The sequence below is a fragment of the Filicampus tigris genome, chromosome 6, assembly GCF_054856515.1.
Source record: "Filicampus tigris isolate MCC_2025a chromosome 6, RoL_Ftig_1.0, whole genome shotgun sequence".
Taxonomy (NCBI): Eukaryota; Metazoa; Chordata; class Actinopteri; order Syngnathiformes; family Syngnathidae; genus Filicampus; species Filicampus tigris.
In genome coordinates this window covers 549,149-570,099 of record NC_141222.1, presented here as the reverse complement: position 1 = coordinate 570,099, position 20,951 = coordinate 549,149, and the positions used below count along the sequence as shown (strand labels likewise).

Here is a 20,951-nt window from a genome sequence, read left to right as displayed (position 1 = left end):
CATTCATCCTGCCTTAACATCTTGGACTCTGTGGCTCCATTAAAAAATATGCAGCAAAAAATTAGACCGGAGCCATGGTTTAACCCATTAAGGACGAGAGCGCATAACCGTGTTTCTACCGATAGAAACCTCAGGTTTTACCGGGGGCAAGCGCCTTTTGCGTCTTACTACCTTTAAAGCTGGGAGAGCGAATACGTCTATGTCTTGTTTTAATCAAATTCTCCATCTCTTAGCCAATTTAATGCATCAGTATATACACGTGACAGTGTTGCGAGACCGTGGAGGATGTCACAGAATTTTTTTGAGCCGTAGGCTAATGGCAGACGCCGTCGATCGCCGGGACCTCTGAAATAAGTAACGGCAGTGATATATAGACGACGCGCTTGTGGACTTTGAAGCAGTGGAACCAGTCAAACGTGATATGATATGATTTGTAGACAATGACAATATTGACGTCTTTGTAACAGAATATTAGGTTTTGGGGAGCTGTTGAGCCAGGCGCTTTAGGCCTTAATGGGTTAATGAGAGTACTCGTGAAGCTCAGCAGGAATGCCGCAGAGCTGACCGCAGGAGGAAAAAGAGACAGCCTGCAGTCTTATCAAATCCTAAAGTTTGATAAGACTGCTGCCATCGTTACCAGGGAAAGGTGAAGGAGTCCAAGAGAGCTCACTTGTCATGTCTGGTTCATGAGCTCTATTTAAAACAGTTGACTCTGAACTGAAGCCCCATCAACCGATTTGCTTAGACTCATCCCCTGAAATGTGCGATAGATTCTTGCAGTTTTTCGTAGACAAGGTTGCTACAGCTAGGGCTCTTGTTTCGAGCGTCACATTTGACCCCTCTGTCCAAGTTCCTTGTTCAGCAGTGTTCGATTCGTTTGAGGCGGTTTCTTTGACATTTTTGGACAAAGTGGTTTGCCATATTAAGCCATATGGCTCCCCGCATGACTCCGTTCCTCCACAGTTCTTTACGGATATTCTCCCGAGTATTGGAAATTCGGTTTTAGCCATTATAAACAGCAGCCTGTCTTCTGGTGTAGTCCCCCAACATTTTAAACATGTTTGTAGTGCAACCCCTGATTAAGGATCCTGACCTTGATCAAGGTGTGCTGTCAAATTTTAGACAGATTTCCCAAATGTGTTTTATTTCTAACATTTTGGAAAAAGTGGTGCACTCAGTTACTCAGCTAAAATATTTCTTGGATGAACACAATGTCATGGAGGTTTTCCAGTCAGGCTTCAAGAAGATGCATAGCACAGAGTCAGCCCTGTTACGTGTTTTTAATGACATCCTCCTGGCAAATGACACTGGGGACTATGTATGTGTGGTTTTATTGGATTTGACTGCAACGTTCGATACGGAAGACCACAGTATTCTTTAGACTCATTTGCAAACATCAAGTGGGCATTAGTTGAAGCGCTCTAGAGTGGTTTCGATCATATTTAGCTGGCAGGACGTTTTCTGTTAGCCTAGGTTCTCTGAGTCCCACTCTGCCCCTCTATCGTATGGTGTTCCACAGGGTTCTATTTTTGGGCCCTTGCTGTTCTCGTTGTATTTGCTGCCCTGAGTTCCATCCTTAGAAAACACAGTATTTCCTTCCACTGCTATGCGGATGACTGTCAAACCTATATCCCGCTGAGCAAAAAAGACACCTTCTCTTAAGACCTCTTTTGTCCTGCCTAGAGGACATCAAAGCCTAGATCTCACCAAATTTAAACGAAAAGAAAACAGAAGTTATGGTGTTTGGTCCCAAGTCTCAAACTTGGGTTTCAAAATGGACAGTGATCTTAAATTGGATCAGCAAATCAGCACTGTTGAAAGGTCCAGCTTCTTTCCCCTTAGACAGCTGGCTAAGGTAAAGCCCCTCCTTTCTCATCCATCAGCACTTAGAAACAGTAATCCATGCCTTTGTTACATCTTGGCTAGATTACTGTTATGCACTTTATTTTGGAGTTGGCCAGTCCTCTCTCAAACGTCTCCAGTTGGTCCAAAACGCTGCTGCTCGCCTCCTAACTGGATCCCGGAAGATGGAGCACATAACACCAATTCTGGCCTCCCTTCACTGGCTCCCAGTGCACTTTCGGGTTCAATTTAAGATTCTTCTATTGGTTTTTAAGTCATTAAATGGCCTCGCCCTGGCATACCTCTCCGAGCTTCTCCACTCCTACACAACTTCCCGCAGCCTCAGGTCTGCGGACCAGGCGCTGCTCGAGGTGCCGAGGACTAAGCGGAGCCTCGGAGGGGATCGAGTCTTCTCTGTTGCTGGTCCTTCCCTGTGGAATGACCTTCCATTGGATGTTAGGCAAGCCCCCTCTCTGTCCATTTTTAAAACCCATTTGAAGACACATTTCTATTCGTTGGCTTTTGATCTAACCTGAGACTGACACATTTTCTGCTGTTTTCTGGTGTCTATTGTACATAGTGCTTTGTGTTAAATGATTGATTTCACTTGTTGTATTGTGGCTATTTAGTTGTTTGTATGTAAAGTGCTTTGTTACAGCTGTAGCTGTTGTGAAATGCGCTATATAAATAAAATTGTATTCTAATGTATTGTATTATACAGTTTTACCGCTAATAACTAGCCGGCAGCCACCGGACGAAAGCAACAATCAATCGTGTCATCTTTTGATCATGCACATTTGCAAGCAGCGATGATAATGCCATATGTACTTGAGCTGCTCGAATATGACAAAAATATTAATCACGATTACTTTGGAAATAATTTAAATCATGATTATTCAAACGATCATTTATTTTTTGGTACAAAACAAGAAAATGTTTAAACGTAAAAAATATAAAAATACATTTCTTTGAAACACTATAATTATGTAAGTTCCTTTTGGACTAAACAACATTGATAAAATTAGTTAGAACATTTTTAAAAAGTGCAAATGTATAAATTCAAATATGATTTCAATTTGCAAAAAACATTTATTATTTTTACATAATAATCGTTTTTATGAGTGTAATAATAATTGTAATAGTATTTTGATTAATTGCACAGCCCTAGTGTGTAGGATCACAACAATAAAATTATGTTTACATTTCAAGTTGCATTCATTATTCCTGAGTGGTCCATTTTTAGTAGTTCACCGTGTTATTCTATATTGTTCTAAATTCGTTGTAATGTCGAATAAAAATGCTTGAAGAAAAACTGTTGTATGTTAACAAAATGTTGAATCACGCCATCATTATCTTTGTTGTCAGTACCAATTATTTAAAACTGTCAATTTAAAAGCAAGGAAAACAATAGATTTTATAACTTATTGACACTGCAGTTTTAAAAAATTCAGCCCCGGGGCCAGTTTAGTACTGGGGCTAGTACCGGGACTCTGTACCCATCCCTCATGAAATACTTTACCGCGGTGCTGCATGATCATTAAAAACCTTGCTGCAAACAGATTATTATTTGTCTTTAAACAAACATTATACATATAGCTGTATCACTGACCTGAGAGTTCAGAAGGTGCGCTCTTTGAATCTGTGACAGCACTGGACTGACTCCTGGAGGAAATGGTCCACGACACAATGGCGAGTTCTTGTGGTGGAGGGGCATGAGGGGAAGGCAAAAAATAGGGGTAGATTTACATTGTTCTCTTTACGATGGAAAGTTTTTAGTGACAAAAATGAAACAATTGTAATGTTAACTAAATAAAAAGTTGATAAAGTTTTTTTTCATATGAATTTGGGGAACCATGAAATGAACCACTATTACCGACCGGTAAACAGGGATTAAAGCACGCTCTGCCACCGACAGCAAACAGGATGACGAAACATCGGCAAATAATTATGTTAAAGTTTTTGTGAACGATTGAGTTAATACAGCTTACCTTCAATAAAGTCATGTGTCACATTGTAGTCAAAGGTACAATCCTGGTGGATTAATATGCATCCATACATCCTTGTTGTTATTGTGCAAAGCGAAAATAAATTGCCATGACTACTTCCGGCTAGAGTGGTTCTTCATCGATGTCTTTAAAAGATGAGAGAAGAAGAAGACAAAGAAGCAGCAGCAAAGAGAATCATGGCCACTGACCTTCACTTTGCACAACAACAACAAGGATTTAAAAGATGCATTAATCCACCAGGATTGTACCTTTGGCTATAATATGATACAGGATTAGCGACTGAATATGATTTTGGCATGGCGCTGTGTTGATGTTAGTGGCAAATATGTAATGTCAATTAAAACTGCAATAAGGCAGGGGGCTCTGTGGAACCGCGATCCAAGATGGCTGCTTAGTTCTTTGTCTCTGTACAACCCTGCATTAAAACTACTTTGTGACCCAATATATACTTTTTTTTTGTCGACGTAGAAATATGTATAAGCAAACCCAGTCAAAGACTGTGATACATTCACCAGAAAACACGGCGCTCAGAAGCCAAAAAGTGGCTCGCCGAGCGAACAAAATGACGAGGATGATGTGAATATGTCAGAACTAGTGACCGCGCTTAAAGTCACTTCGGAGCGAGTTTCATGCTGAATTCGGAGGATTTGGATCCAAGCATGACAACATATTGACATGACAATATTAAGGAACGTTTGGAGAAAATGAGCTTGGTGGTCGCTTTGGAAAGCAATGTTTCGGAAGTTAAGAAGAATGTTGCCGCTAATGCTACACGGATGGAGGAAGCTGAAAATCGGATCGTGTCAGCGGAAGAACAGTTGGAAAAAAGTCAGGCTGACCTTTCTCAAGCTATGAAACACATTGCTTTTCTTGAATCGAAAACAGATGAACTGGAAAATCGCAGTAGACGAAATAATTTACGACTGTTTGGACTGCGAGAGGACGCAGAGAGAAACCATTCGATGCTGGAATATGTTCACGAGATGCTCCCGTGCTGGCTAAAGTTGGATGCTAATCAAGTTTTCACGCTTTTTCCATTGCAGGTGCATACCACATTTTGAATGTGTAGATTACATTGTGCATATTAGAGAAGATTTTTTCAAAAATATCATTTGACACCCTCAGACATGAAATATGTTAGCAATCAATGGCCCGGACAGGTGTTCCATGCATTATATAACAATTACGCTAGAGGTGTTATTTTGATCCACAAGGACATGTCATTTCAAGTGAGCAAAACAATACACGACCGAGGAGGTAGATATGTAATTGTTCAAGGCAAAATACTTTCCTTAAGTTGAACTTGGCATGCTTGTACGGACCTAATGAGGACAATCTAAATGCTTCAAAGACTTTTGTCTGACTTTGTCTACATTATCTGGAAGTTATATTGTCGGGGGAGACCTCAACTGTACTTTGAACCCCACAATGGATCATTCTACAGGCCTTGACACCTCGAAGACTCAGACTAGGAAGTCAATCAAGCAGTAGATAGCTGATTTAAATTTGGTTGAAATATGGAGGGAACAAAACCAATTCCTCTGCCATTGTCAAATACATTTTTAAGTATTATTAACAGTATCTTTAGTACATTCATTTGGAATGGTAAAAAAACCCCGGTTGGGACTGCGGCTACTTTACCTCCCATATGAGAGCGGGAGACAACGGTTTCCGAATTTAAAATGGTATTACTGGGCTGCTCAATTGCGCACTATGGTGTTTTATTCTACAAATGAGATGGGCCCATCATGGTTGGCTATTGAACAAGAATTGGTGTTGGTGCTTCCCCTAGAGATCTATCTATATTCAGCAGACCCTAAAGCCCTAAAAAAAAAAAAAATAATAAATTAAAAAAAAAATCAATTTGTGAAAATTTTTATTGATGTCTGGTATAAAGCAACATATTAAAGATACCGCTCCAATCTCCCGCTTTGCTCCTTTGTGGGGAGGACTTAAATTTTGTTCCTGGAAGGGTTGAGGGGGCTTTAAGATGTGGGCAGAAAAGGGTATCGGAAGTGTGGGAGATTTATATGTGAACAACGGCATACTGCTTTGAAGAACTTATTCAAGAATATCAAATCCATAAAAAAACACTTCATATGCTCAAAACATAAACAATTAACTTAGAACCTCCAATTTCCAATTTGATACATATGACACTCACACAGTGATGATAAAGGTCTGATTTCTTTATACTACTCCCTTTTAGTAACCTGTGATGACGAACCCTTCACTGGTAGATTACAGACGTGGAACTCTGACTTCGAGGAGGTTGTAACAGAGGAAGAATGGCACAGAGCATGTCTTAAAGCCCAGAAATAAACTGTTAACACAAGATTGAGGTTACTGCAATATAAATGATTGATGGGAACGTACATTACACCTGTAAAATTGAATCGGTCTTCTGATATCAGACACCTGTATTAAATGCTTAAAAGAACGGGGTTTCCTTTTTCACTGTGTATGGGAATGTTCTATGTTACAAAGGTATTGGAGACGAGTAAGGCAGGTAATGTCAATACTTGTTGGAATTAATATACCTCACCTGGCAACAGTTTTTGTACTGTGTATCTACCCAAAAGACTTGAGTTGCACAAGTAAAGATAATTTGATTGACTTTGGACTGCTGCAGGCCAGGAGGCTGATTGCAATATTTTGGGAAAAAAAAATGGAACTACCCTCATAGGATCATTGGATAAAATAGCTGACGAATAATATCGCATTGGAAAAATTGACTTGCATCATGAGAGGGAGAGCAGAGGAGTTTGAGGAAATATGGAAGTCTTTACTGAACTTTGTTGGCCAATGGGGAGCACAGCCACCTATTGTGCTGTAATATATTGTGGAGTTGCCTGTTTTATGTGTGTTTGTTTCTTGTTTTGTTTTGTCTGTTTGGTTTGCTCTTTTATTTTTTGATTTGTTGTTACTGTATTGTTATATACAGTAATGTGTGAAAAAGCAATTAACATATTGTGGGAAATAAAAAAGCTGTGATAAGGCAAGCTAAAGTCAAGTTAGCCATTACGCCACCATGCGGTAAAACTTCAAAGTAAGTCTACTAAGGCTATTATTGCATTGGCATCAATGACTCAATGTATTATTTGTTCAGCTTTATTTTGAAGTTAGCCTTTGTAGAGGCGGCATGTTTGTTGACTATGATCCACAAGGGTTTTCAACTTCCTCTGCTGCTATTACAATGAACATGAACTAATCATGCTGCCTTAATGTGAATGCGTAGTTCTTTTTAGTTTTTTTCACCAACCATTCCGCGGATCGTGCTTGACCCGAACCGTGGTCAACCAGTCATAACCCTGCGCCCGTAGACAGCTCAAAAACAATAAAACAATTATTTGATTTAAAAACCTGGTATTCCGCCATGACGTCTCAATGACATTACACGGCGACGCCCCACACATTACGCTACAAAACCCGGAAATAAAGGCGGTGCTCTGTTTGACGGTGGAGAGTTGTGAATAATAGGGGGATGCTGGAGAAAAGTTTGAGAAAATGGCCTGACAGTGGCCGCATTTCGCGCACCCAAGCCCACCGCGATGGCCAACCAACAAAATACATGCGGACAGACTGAGTGGATGAACGGCTTGAGGTACGGGTGTGCGAATGTGCGTGTGGGAAAATGTGACAACACAGAAGATCTCACTGTAGTTCTGAGTTGAAGATTTGGTATTCCGATTCTCCCAAAGACGATATAGAAAGTATCAGACAGCTATAGTCGACAAAACTGGTGGCAATCCTTGTTAAATTAATGTGCACAATTACTCATTTCCACTTCAGTCATTGTAAATATCCGATTGGTGCTTTACGCCCCATACGTACTCATTGTGGACCGCAAAGAAGCAGTGTGCGAGTGTGCACGTTTCATTTTCCTGATCAAAAATTAAACTGAACTTGTGAGTGAAAAACATGTCCATTCTGACCTAAGTGTCACTTTAAGCTACACAAAAGAACATACTTATTTCCTTTTTAACGGTGTATGTGGTCTTGATCATTCCTTCTTTCCTTTTACCCCACTCACTGAGTGCATGCACGTATGTGACTAAAAGAGAGAAAGAAAGAGGGTTCTAAACTTTATTTTTAACTTACCGCAATGAAAATGTATGCAGCATACTCTCGCCCAAGATGGAAGGTTGTATATGGTGAAATGTTATCATCTTACAGCTGATAAGCAAGCCATCCGACTTTGTTTTGACATATTCAAAACGAGGGTTTCCTCTGTCTTCCGCCAAGCAGGAACCCTATAAAAACTCTAAATTTTGCTCCTTTGCGATCTTGGGTGACATTGCTGCACCCCCAACACAGTAACGGTTCACCATGTTTATATATTTCGCCAGTCTAAATCAAGCGAGAAACACAGCGGGTTCGTCTTGTGTGAAAGAACAGCAGTCACGTCGCCTCCAGTGCGCGCCAATATACTACCCCGGTAGCAACGTCAGTGATGACGCGCTGTGCACAGGCGCTATTTTTCAACATAGATAGGTGCGTCTTAAAACATATGTCGCACTGGAGTATAAGTCGCCCCCCCCCCCCCTTCACCCCCTCTCTGAATCCAGGCTCTCTGCCGCGTAACACAAATAAATGTGTCCATATAAATCAAATTAATAAAATTGTGCACTTAGTACACTTAATACTTAGTACACATAATTTAGCTAACATCCACACATGTAGCATTACCAGAAAGGTAACTTTAAACTCACCAAAACGGTCGTAGATCGATTAAAGGAGTCTTTTATTTATCGCCGACCATTTAGAATGTTTCCAAGTCTCCAGAAGTTTTTTTGTATTCGGTCGTAATTATCTGTTCTCTCCTCTGCTCTCGTGCGTGCGTGTATGTGTGTGGCTGGCTGATGATGCAAGACCATGGCCAGGCACGACGCCTTTTAAAGAAACAGTAAACTATTTTGTATAGATGGATTGATGGACAGTCAAATTGTCTTTTTATCATACTATTTTAATTACTTATTGAACACAATATTAGATTTTAACCATTTAAATTATTCATGCATTATAATAGCTTTTAGGATTTATCTTTAAGTTTGTTTATGTGGGTTAAAATAACATGTGAAATGATATCCAGGTAATAATGTGTTAATAAGTTTACACATAAGTGGCTCCAAAATATAAGTCTCATGGTTAAAATCTAATATTGTGTTCCAAACTATGGAAAAAAAAAAATACGATTTATAGTCCGGAAAATACGTTGTTGTTTTTTTTGTTCTTTTTTTTTTTTTTTTCTTTTAAATAGAGTGGGTGCGGCTTGTATAAAAGTCCGCCTTATAGAAAATACGGTATACATATGTATACATATATATATATATATACATATATATATATATATATATATATATATATATATATATAAACATGCATGAAATCTGACGAAACTTTGCACATACGTCAGGCCTGGCGAAATCAATATTTTTTTTTTTTTTTGCGCAATTTGTAAAAAATGGCTCAGTAGCGCCCCCTAGAATTTTTTTTAAAATTCAGCCCCGGTTGTACTTTTTACCTAGATTAAGGAAAATTTGGTTGTATATGTAACAGTTCAAGTCCTACAAAAAAGTCTCTTGGAGCCATATGCTAAGCCAAACAGGAAGTCTGCCATTTTGAATTACGTTTAAGGTATGAATTTAATCTGATTACAATAGCTGCTGGAACTTGACCCACATGATCTTCTTCTAAAAAACTACTGACATTTGATAAAAGTCGAATCCTGAAGACATCTCCGAACTTATGTTTCATCGTAGAGGTAGCGCCACCTACTGGCGAAAGGAAGTACATGTTTTATTATTTATTTGATCTTTTTCTCCTCGCCAGTTAACCATTTCAACCTCAGAATTGCTCAGAAGACTCTGTAGACCTTCCTGATAAAATGCGATATTTGTGATTTTTCGTTAAAAGCTGTCGCCATGGCTACGGGCAGTTCACAAATAAAACTAGGCCAATTTTGACGGTCTAAACATGCATGAAATATCACGAAACTTTGCATACACATCAGGCCTGGTGAAATTATCCCTTTTTTTGTTTTACGTCGCAAATGTTTAAAAAATGGCTTGTTAGTGCCCCCTAGAGTTTTTTTTTTTTTAATTAGCCCCGGTTGTACGTTTCACCTATATCTACGAAAATTTGCAGGTATATCTATCAAGTCAAGACCTACAAAAAAGTCTCTTGGAGCCAAGTGCTAAACCTAACAGGAAGTCCGGCATTTTGAATTTACTTTATAACTCGGCATCACATTGATTTTAAAAGCAGCTGTAATGTGATCCACATGATAATTTTTGATGAGAGTCTATACCTGAAGACATCTACAAACTAACTTTTCATCGTAGTAAGAGCGCCACCTACTGGCTAAATGAAGTACATGTTTTATTCTTTCATGTTTTTCTCCTGGCAGGTTAGCCAGATTGCCCTGATATTTGCTAGGAAGAGTGTTTACGCCTTCATGATGTTAAAACACAAAGTTTGAGATTTATCGCAAAAAGCTGTTGCGGTAACGCCCAGTTTGCCAAAAAAACAATGCTGATTTTGAGAATGTAAATATGCACAAAAACTCATGAAACTTTGCACACATAGAAGGCCTGGTAAATTAATCAATAATTAATTATTCAATCATGCAATCTTTAAAAGATGGCTCACTACCGCCCCCTAGAATATTTTTTAAAAGTGACCCCGTTTGTACGCTTCACCTACGAAATTTTGGTAGTATATGAAACAGGAAGCGACCTACAAATAAGCCTATGGGAGCCATATACTAAACCTGAGAGGAAGTCCGCCATTTTGAATTTAGTTTAAAGTTTGGACTCACCTTGACTACAAAAGCTGCTGTAACTTGATCCACGTGATAATTTCGATTATTCAATTCCGATGTGCGAGCATCCCGACGTGCCGATGCCCCAACGTTGCCAGAGCTTCGAGGGACCTTTACAGCTGCTTGCAGCTCTAGTTAATATTGAGTTTGTACAATATGAAGTCAGCAGCAATATCCACCTGTTTTTATCAATCTCAGAGGGCTGCCATTATGCCACTTGCTGTCAACTGAAAATGACATCACAGTTGCTCACGGCTCAGATCAGGACCAATCACTTAATGCACATTTCACAAATGCAATATTAATCAGAATACTAGACTAGTGAGGCTACATAGAACATATTATTGTACAGAATTTTTTTGACTTGACTTAATTAATGAAGATGATTGGATTGGGGGCTTGCTACCGACAGATACTCAAAATCAAGTGGCTCAGACTTGGAAAAAAATGTGAATTGAGCATCTCTATTTCTTTTTGTAACTGATTTATTTCCTAAATACTTAATTTTTTTCGTGTTAAAATTTAATAATGTCGCAGAAAAGTAGTGTGGAATTAAAACCCATCAAGAAAAAACTCACAGCGAAATTGAGCAGAGTGTTGGGTGACAAACGTTCAGGGAAAGGAGGAGGGTATCTGTGCTGGGTCGGGGCTCTCACATGAACTGCTGTGGGATGATGAATCTTCATACACACAAACACAGACACAAAAAGAAGAGTTCTAGTGTGGATAAAACATACAGTACTTAATAACAAGTGTCAAATGATTGTAAAAAAGCTTCTTGGAATATTGATAAATTAAGAGTCTGTCAAGAACAAGAAAGATGAATGAGGCAAAGAGGTTAGTTTGGCTAGCTGAAGACTAGGGTTGGGCATCATTTGAATTTGGACGATTCTGGTTCCAATTCTGATTCTTCGATTTGATTCCGGTTCCTAACGAATCTCAAATCTGATTCTTATTTTTTTTTAAATAAATAAATATAAAAAAAATATAAAGGACATATAATGTCGGCGATATTTAACTACTTCAACACAGAAACTCCAGCTAGAAGGAATGTCGCAAGGGGCGGAACCAAAGTGGCCAGGTTCAATACGTTAAACCTGATGCAACATTTGAGAACAAAACATGTGAACGAGCACCAAGATATTGCGGCGGCGGCGGCAGCGAGTATTAACAAGGGGAATTGACCGCAACAACAAATCCTGCTCAATTTACATTGAATGCAGCGCCTTGTATCTTGCTCATTCACAACACTGGTGTGTGGCGACTGTTCAGTATTAGCCGTCGCTATTGGCCAAGAGCGTACGCTCTTAACCAATGGTGGGACTGCTTTTTCATGTTGAGAGAAAAAAAACAGTAAGGTACAGGAGAAATAATGTCGGCGGCGATATGGAACTACTGTACTTCAACATATAAACTCCAGCGAGTACAACAGCTAAGTGCAAAATTAGCGGTGCGAAAGTTGCAAGAGGTGGAACTAAAGTGGCCAGGTTCAATACGTCAAACCTGATAAAACATTTGAGGTTGAAACATGTGAACAGCTTGCGGCGGCGGCGCTGTCGGCAGCAGCGGCAGCGGCAGCGAGCATGAACAAGGGGAATGGACCGCAACAACAAACCCTGTTCAATTTTGGGTTTTGGAGTTTAACTTGTTGGATTTTTCTCCTGCTTGTTTTTTGGTTTTAAAAGTGAATTTGGAAGGGTCACAAATACTCAAAACAAACTTTTATAGCAATGTCCTGTAGCTTTTGTAATTAATCCGACACAATCTCTCTCAAAGATACCTCGTGTATATTATTTTTTATTTTTTCCTGTTTCACAAAGGTTTTCAAGTCTGACCAAGCCATGATAGCAATGGTTTTACATCCAAGTGAGTATGCAGTTCTTTAGAATTACAAGAAAAAAAATGCTCATATATATATATTTTTTTTTTCCCTCAAAAGTCTGGTATCGGCATCGGTCGATACTGCCACTTTTTTCCTAGGTTTTGAACCATGAGGTTTGTATAAATGTACAGCTATTCAGTGGATTTTTCTTCGACCGCTACAGGTACTCTAACCGGAATTATAATACAACACAATACAGTACTATTGACATTAACAGGATGTGAATGCAGGTGGAGGAGTTCAACAGGCGAGGGCGCTAGGCACTAGGTTATAAATTTGGTGGTTTGCAGAAATTAACTGACAATCTGGAGTGGCAGCCGGCAGTGAAATGTAGATAAGTACTTTATTTTCTCTTGGTTCTGTTCTGTTTTAATCAGCAAAGTTGCTGCCATGTTAAAAGGCACTGTTAGGAAAGAATCTGTAAAGGTACATACATTAACATTTACGGTTAAAATGTAAATGCAGTAAATATCAAATTTTTCAACATAGGTGCAGCTTATACAGGTATATAGTTTTTTCATTATTTAAAAAAAATAGTTGATGCGTCTTATACAAGGTGCGGCTTATAGTCCAAAAAATATCGTAGTCTATGTACCAACCATATGCTGTATGTATTTATACATTTATGTATACATGCATGTATGCGTGCATACATAGCATATATATGTATATATGCACAGCATATATGTATGTATGTATGTATATATGTATGTATAATATATGCTGTGTATGCAATAAGCTAAATATTAGCTCGACGTCAGTTACTAAGTGCCGGCCGAGGTGGCCCGCGGCCCTGACAAGACAGCCGACACCACGAAGAGCGACCGACACCACCGTCTTGTCGGGCACTGCAGCTGGGGAGACCTGCGGGAAGGGCCTGGCGCTCGAAATGAGTCGCCACCGTAGCCCGCGCACGCCAGATGGCTTCGTTCATGCTTCCGCGTACAAATTAGGCATCGACATTCAGAACCGACATTCTAAAAGGTGAACGATTCCGGGAGACCCAAAATGTTAGCCCCGGTTCCACTCGATTGCCGGTTCTCAATGCCCAACCCTACTGAAGACAGTAGCATTCAAATTCTCACATGACTTAGACCATACCTGTAAATACATCTTTTAGTGAGATCAAACAAGTAGACTTATGCATGTTCCTAAAACATTGTCTTCTCTAAATACAAAAACAGCATGAAGAAGAATGAAAATCGATCACTGGGAGCTGTGATCTGCTTTATACCTGATGATTTAAGGAGTGAGCCATTGGTTGTTTCGGTGGAGTTCCAATCGGCACTGCCCTTACAGGAGGGGAGCCAATCACAGGGGAAGAGGAGCGTGGAGGTGGAACCCTTTCTGACAGATCCCGTCCTTCATCATTCCTCCCCTGAGATGGACGTTTTGGAAGTCCCACCTCTTTTATTATTGACATTAATGGACTATCCTGAAGAGGCAGCCAGAAACATGCATGGCATATTAAAACAACAATAACCATAACTTAATAACACGCAGAACCTGTGCCGGATTGCTCTTGAGCAGGGGTGTCAAACTCATTTTAGTTCAGGGGCCCCGGTCATCCCAATGTGATTTCAAGTGCATCGGACTATTACAGTATATTTGTGGCCTAATGAGCTAAAAATAAAAACTTAATCCAAAATGTGCCCAATGTTTTAGTGCAAATAACTGAAAGTACATAGTGAAAAAAAATCACAATTATCATCTTGTTGCAAATCAGTAAATTACAGTTAATGTGTTCTACTTTGCAACCTACTTTGGGTTGGAATAGAGCCCAAGGCGGGTGGGTTCTGGCCGCGGGCTGTACGTTCGACACCCCTGCTATTGAGAGAGTAAATTTTTTAAACCAAGAACTAATATTTACTAAGGCTGTCAAACGATTACGAATTTTAATCGAGTTAATCACAACTTAAAAAATAATTGATCGTAATTAATCGCAATTCGAACCATCTCCAAAATATGCCATATTTTTCTGTAAATTGTTGTTGGAATGGAAAGATAAAGGATACAAGACGGATATATACATTCAACATACTGATCATATGTAATGTATTTTTTTATTACAACAAATCCTCGTGATGAAAATTAATTTTTTTAAATTAAAATTATTAACATTCTTTCTGTAGTAGACAGTTTTTTATCCATTACAAAAACAAAAACGCAAAAGGGCCTCAGAACAGTGACAGAAATATTTCAAATGTGTGCAAATAGTGTGTAAGTGTGTAATGTACACATTTATATGAGGCCCTTACAATATTCTTTAGAGTTTATGTTTTCTGAGTGGTCCCTGAAGTGCACACGAATGTGATTGGCTCATTATGTTATACAATACAATACTGTTTTGTTTATATAGACCATTTGCTGTGCTATGCTGTAGGTGGTATCAGCACATCGTGTGTTCCTCCTTTAAACTGACTTTATAAATACAAAACAAGACAGCCCACTTCTCTACTCATCCTCAGTCGCTGAGAAAAAACAATTTAGTCACATTTCTGAGATTTAAAGCCGTCCTCTTCTTTCAAAATGCTTCTCTATACTCCCGCAGGGGACATGGGTCCGCTCTGCTGCTCACTGTACACTTCTGAGTGGGATTATGCATCGGCGGTCATTCTGTGCATGCGTTAAATGCGTCAAATATTTTGGCGCGATGAATTACAAAATGTAATTACCGCTCGTTAACGCTATAAATTTGACAGCACTAATATTTACATTTAATTTTGGAACGTTCCCTGACTCAGGTAAAAAAATGTACAATGAAAACCCTTTTCCTGCAAAAGTTGTCCCCTATGAAAGTCTGCAATCTTCCTGTTGAGACCCGTAAAGTGTTTCTTGACAATTATAAAAGAGCATTGCTCTTTGCTGTTGCTAAAAAGTGAAATCTAAATAATGCAATAATGTCAGATAGCAACAATGCAACATGACCTCATTGGTGCAAACTCTTGATCAGTGTTCCCCGTTTTTTTTTTTTTGCTTGTGTAGCCCTGAACCTTTTTGTCATACCACCTTTTTGTCATACCATGACTCCCTCATATGTGTGGAATATTCTTGAAAATTATAACGTAGAACAACTGATTACATGAAAATTATTTTGTTTTTCCTTAATTTTAACATTTAATTTTAGACATTCTTATAAAATGTATATTGCTTGAAAATAAATGAGTTTTTTTTAAATATGAATCAAAATAAAGAAAAATAACAAGTTACAAACACACAAAAAAACCCACAAAAAAATAAACATTGTGCTCCTTTGAATAAATCCCTTTCAAACAGTAATGTAAACTCTACATCAGGAACAAACCACCGACCAAGAATAATATTCAAACCAATTATAGCAGTTTGACTGTTTTTATCAGTCATCTGGGTTTTAATGAGACACTCGAGCTGGCACGCAGCTGCTGTGATTTTGAAACAGCTGTACCACAAGTTATTGATCTGGAAAATATGTTTCCACATACCCCTACAATATGATCACATACCTCTAGGTATATGTACCCCAGGTTGGGAAACACTGCTCTAGATCAGTGTTTATCAAACCATGTGCCGCAGCACACGCGATATATTGTGGCCTGTGCAGTCTAGCACCTGACAGCGTAATCATGTCTTCACTACATTGCACTACTCTTTCATCGCAGCAGGTAGCAGCAGCAGCAGGTAGCCAATTGTCTTTGTTTAAAGACAAGCAAATTAGTGACGCATGTTTATCCACACAGGCCCATGTTTCACACTAAGTATCAATATGAAACATTATAAATTACTTTTTTCTTTGTGTTTATTTCATTCCTATTAAAGACGTTATAATATAACGTAATTCTTCAATGTTCAAAAAATGCTTATATAAACAATATAACACATTGTTAAAATAAGCTTTTTTTTGTTTTTTTTCCTCACAATTTCAGATGGCGTGCCGCGGGATATTTTCAATGAAATAAATGTGCCAAGACTCAAAAGTTTGATAAACACTGCTCTAGATAGATCCAATTCCTAATGATACACAAAGTTTTTTTGTGTCAAAAATCTGTACTAAAAAATCAATATAATAAAACTAAAAAAATTAAAAAAGACTCACCTCCATGTGTGTGACTAATCCAGGGCTAACACTGACTGGTCCAAAACCCATACTGTTTTCCCAGATATTACGTGAGTTCATCTAAGAGTGATGAGGCAAAAACATAAACAAATAAAAACATGACCACTACCATATGTACAGTTTTAGCAAATAAAAATCCTGCTGCAAGGACATAATGTAAATGTAATGTAAAGGCACACAATGTTGACCTGCTACTTATGTGTTGTTTTCTGTTCTTGATCTTAAAACAGCTGTGTACAACACTTTAAAAAAATGTAAGGAGAGAAATATACTTATATATTCATAGTAATACACCATATATATATATATATATATATATATATATATATATATATATATATATATATATATATATATAAAATGTTTAGGGATGCTCTGATTGATCGGGCACCGATCATGATCGGCCGATTTTCTGGAAAAATGACGTGATCGGAATATTCGATCAAAGCCTTTTATTGCCGATCAAAACATCCAATCACCCGCAGCTCATTCTTCGCAGCCTACAGCCGTGTTGTGTCCCTCCCCCTCTGCTCGCTGCGGAGGCGAGGCTGCTACGTTCACACCAACTGCGGTGGGAGCATTTCTAGCGGCGCGTTTCAAGAGTCAATGTAGTTCCTGCGGGCGGGCGCGGTTGCTGCGGCGCAACATGAATGATGCTTTTGGAGCGATGGGACGTCATCGCGTATTAAACAAGTCAACTTTTTTGCCATTCCGCCTCGTGGCAGCCAACCAGCATCGGGCATACTACGTCTCACACACAGCCAAACAGAGCCAGAGCTCGAAGGTCCCCCGTACACTGCGGTGTCACACACAGCCAAACAGAGCCACTGTAAAAATTGTTTAAAAAAAACTGAGTGACCAGGACGCTGTTTGGCTGTGTGTGACGTAGATGCCCGATGCTGATTGGCTGCCGAGACGAAATGGCAAAAAAGTTGATTTGTTTAATATGCGACGACGTCTCACAGCTCCAAAAGCATCATTCAGGCCGCACCGCAGCAGCTGCGCCTGCCCGCGCGAGCTACCTTTACTCCAATTGAAACGCGCCGCCAGAAACGCTCGAACCGCAGTTGGTGTGAACGTAGCATTGTCTGCTGTGTGGAGTTTGCGTCTTGTAACTGCATATGCCATGAAAAGGTACCTCGCAGAGGGGAGCATGGCCAAAAGTTTCAACACAACCAACTTAATCCGACATTTGAAGAACAAGCAATTGGGAGACTACGTTGAGTTTACGATGCTCAGTGCATTGAATATAGTCAAGGCGTATGGCACGCATGCTGCAGCTTGTTATGCATGATGCGTTACTGTCACAGTGCAGTATAGTCACCATAAATAAATGGAAAAATATACAGATATTCCATCTGATCGGAATCGGTATCGTCCGATCTGACTCATGCATGATCGGTATCATAAACCTGATCGGAACATCCCTAATTATGTTCAAATATATATACATATATATATATATATATATATATATATACATATACATATACATATACATATACATATATATATATATACATACATATATATACACCTACATATATATAAATATATATACCTACATATATATACATATACAGAGAGAGAGAGAGACAGAGAGAGTAGCGAACATGGGGTCACTCATAAGAGTGTTAATAGCGACCGGGAGCAACGCCTGCATTACTCCTGCTCACCTGTAAAGGCACCACGTAAAAATTTTAGGTTATTTAGAGGTGAATTTGATGAAAAACCTCATTAAGTCTTGAAATGGATAGGCGCAACAATAAAATAAGTTGTGAGCTCTTTGAACAAAATAGACGTTAATACCTTGACCAAAATACACACAATTCGCGCTGGACTTCTGTATATGCACAATGTTTATTAACAAACGAGTGAAACAAGAAAATACTACAATATGGCAAGCCTAAACAAATGAAGAAAAAAGGAAAACAAAACTCAAAAATAATTGTGAGGTAAGGGAAAATAGGACCTAACAGAACGAAGATGAGCGTGAGAGCGTGTAAGTACGACTAGAGAAGTTGGCGGGCTTTATGAAATGCACAAGGTATGCTAGCATTCACTACAAATTTTGTATGCACCCACTGAAAAAGCACTGTCGAGCTGCAAAGTGGTCACTTAGGGGTGATCAGCGGAGTCTCACGTGAGGAGCAAAGGGGAAAGGACCTTCACTCGTTTGCAGATGGAAGGGGAAAAAAAGGGAAAAGAAAATGGAGGCAGCTGGGAGCGGGACCAAAAGCTTGGTTGGGTTCTCATGTGGCCCGGCCGCTGCGCGGTGTGGGGCTTCGAAAAAGGGCCCAAGTGCGTGGTGATGGAGGTAGAGAACCGAGAACCTCAGCTTTTGCAGGTCGACTGCAGGTGATTTCTGGGCGCGTGGGAGCGCAATCAAAAATGCAGCCAAAAGATAAAAAATTAAGATGTGAGAGAGTACGGGAGCGAGAGGGTTTTGGAGCTTGAGAGATAGTTTGAGAGAGAGTTTTTAATTGAGAAAGAGAGATAGAGGAGAAAAAGGCCAGACCTTTTATCTCCTTATAGGGACACTTGGGTGAGCTTAACATTGGCACTTATATAATAGGTTTGCATGTAAAAATGACATTAGTACTAAAATGACCATCTCAAAAGACTCTGTCGTGATTTAAGGTATTTTTTGTGATTAGGTTTAAATTTCCAAGCCCCAAAAAGGGGCGTGGTTGATGTTATGTTTTCGGTCTCAGCGGTCTACGTCACGCGAGGAAGGCATGCTTGGTAATTTTGCTCGCTTTGTCAGTTCTGTTGTCTAAAACAGTGACCGATTGCCACCAAAATGCAAATGCACATAACTACCCTTGTCCACTTCAACCTGTGAAAGTATAAAAGTGTTCTGCACAATAGTTTAGATTTATTGACATAAAACGTGCCATCATGATCACCTCCACAAAATCAAAAATACCGTGGCGATTGCTCCTCCACTTTCACAAGCTGAAGGGAAGAGAATGAATGCGCACACGAACCCCGGTTATATTTCAGACATTTAGCGACGCTTAACTTGTGTCTGAGCAGGGGAGAGAGACGGTGGCTGGCAGCAGCAGCTGGCAGATTGGAGCCCCCCGCTTCCCTCCCCGGCTTAAGGTAGGACTGGGACGGCCAATAGCAGCAACCAGCTTCAGGCCGTTAAAACAAAAGGCGTTAGCACAACAACATTAGCTTGGTACTGTCCGCCCAGCGTGTGGAGGTGAAGATGAGCCTCTGTCTTCATGTCGCCTTGCAAGCAGTCGCGTGCGGTGTCCCTGCTTGCTTGCGTGCAGCCGCGACCTGCCTGAGTGAAGCGGCGTGAGAGATACGAAAGCCCTCATCGAACTGCGAACAAAAAGTTTCGGCGAGGCTGACTGCACGGACGAATGTGGCCGCATTGGAACCGCCCATTTCGGCTGTTACCTTCCAAATTGGACAGCGCGTTCTAAGTCGAAAAACTGGGTCCATTTCTCTTCCAAATAAATGTGCACGTCTACTCATTCCCACTTCAGTCTCTGTAAATATCCGGCCGAACATAGATAGATTGCTAGGGGGCGTGGCCATTCTCCTCATTAAGAAGGGGCGTTATTCATGGAGTTCCTTTTTACTAATTTCTCCAAAATGAATGGATAAAATAGAAAATGGCAACTCTTTTCATTTTCCTGATCAAAAAATGTATCAAATGAACATGTTAGTGAATACATGGCCATCCCCCACCGTCCCTTTAAGAAAAAGGGGAGGTGGTGAAGTGCCCCCCCCCCCAGCTCATGTTTTCAGGTGAGCCTCAATTCGTGACAATAAATAGATTTGAGTCTATTGAATTGTCCTATTTAAAACCTTTGTGCATTTCACAATTTGTATCTGGCATAAATTTTCATGCTTCAGCTGGAAACATCTCATTATGAATGCGTCCGAGGTTTAGGAGACAAAGATATGAATTTAAACTTATATCTACATTGATGTGTCATAAACCTGACCAGGAAAATGATTATTACCATAGAGAGCAGATTCATGAATGCAAAGTCAGCAGGATAAGTACAGTAAACAATACACATTCTTACATTCAAATATGTTTTATTTCAAGGTAATTTTGATTAACCGAAAGGCATAGGAAGTTTAAAGCTGCAGTTCCTACGTCGACCTCTTGGGGTCAGTCTTTATCCAGCACTGTCGATGTTTGTCGGGGCTACCCCTGCTGATTCCAAGAGCAACCTTCTGGCTTTCCGCTGGGGAAGCCCCAGAATGTCTGGTCCAAACCAATTCGAATACACAACACATTGTCTGTAGAGGTTTTCCAGGTGAAAAATATCTATC

General features: G+C 39.7%; 1 protein-coding gene across 4 annotated transcripts in view; it reads right to left on the bottom strand.

Annotated features, from left to right (window-relative positions):
- Positions 1 to 20,951, bottom strand: part of patl1 (PAT1 homolog 1, processing body mRNA decay factor) — a 167,978-nt gene that overhangs the window by 93,264 nt on the left and 53,763 nt on the right. For all 4 annotated transcript variants that reach the window (XM_086032429.1, XM_086032430.1, XM_086032432.1 and 1 more), the window contains exons 6-9: positions 16,626 to 16,706; positions 13,788 to 13,988; positions 11,250 to 11,351; positions 3,452 to 3,538 (exon numbers count right to left, since the gene is read on the bottom strand). In XM_086032429.1, coding sequence (XP_085888555.1) covers positions 3,452 to 3,538; positions 11,250 to 11,351; positions 13,788 to 13,988; positions 16,626 to 16,706 — 471 coding nt within the window. The remainder of the gene's footprint in view (positions 1 to 3,451; positions 3,539 to 11,249; positions 11,352 to 13,787; positions 13,989 to 16,625; positions 16,707 to 20,951) is intronic.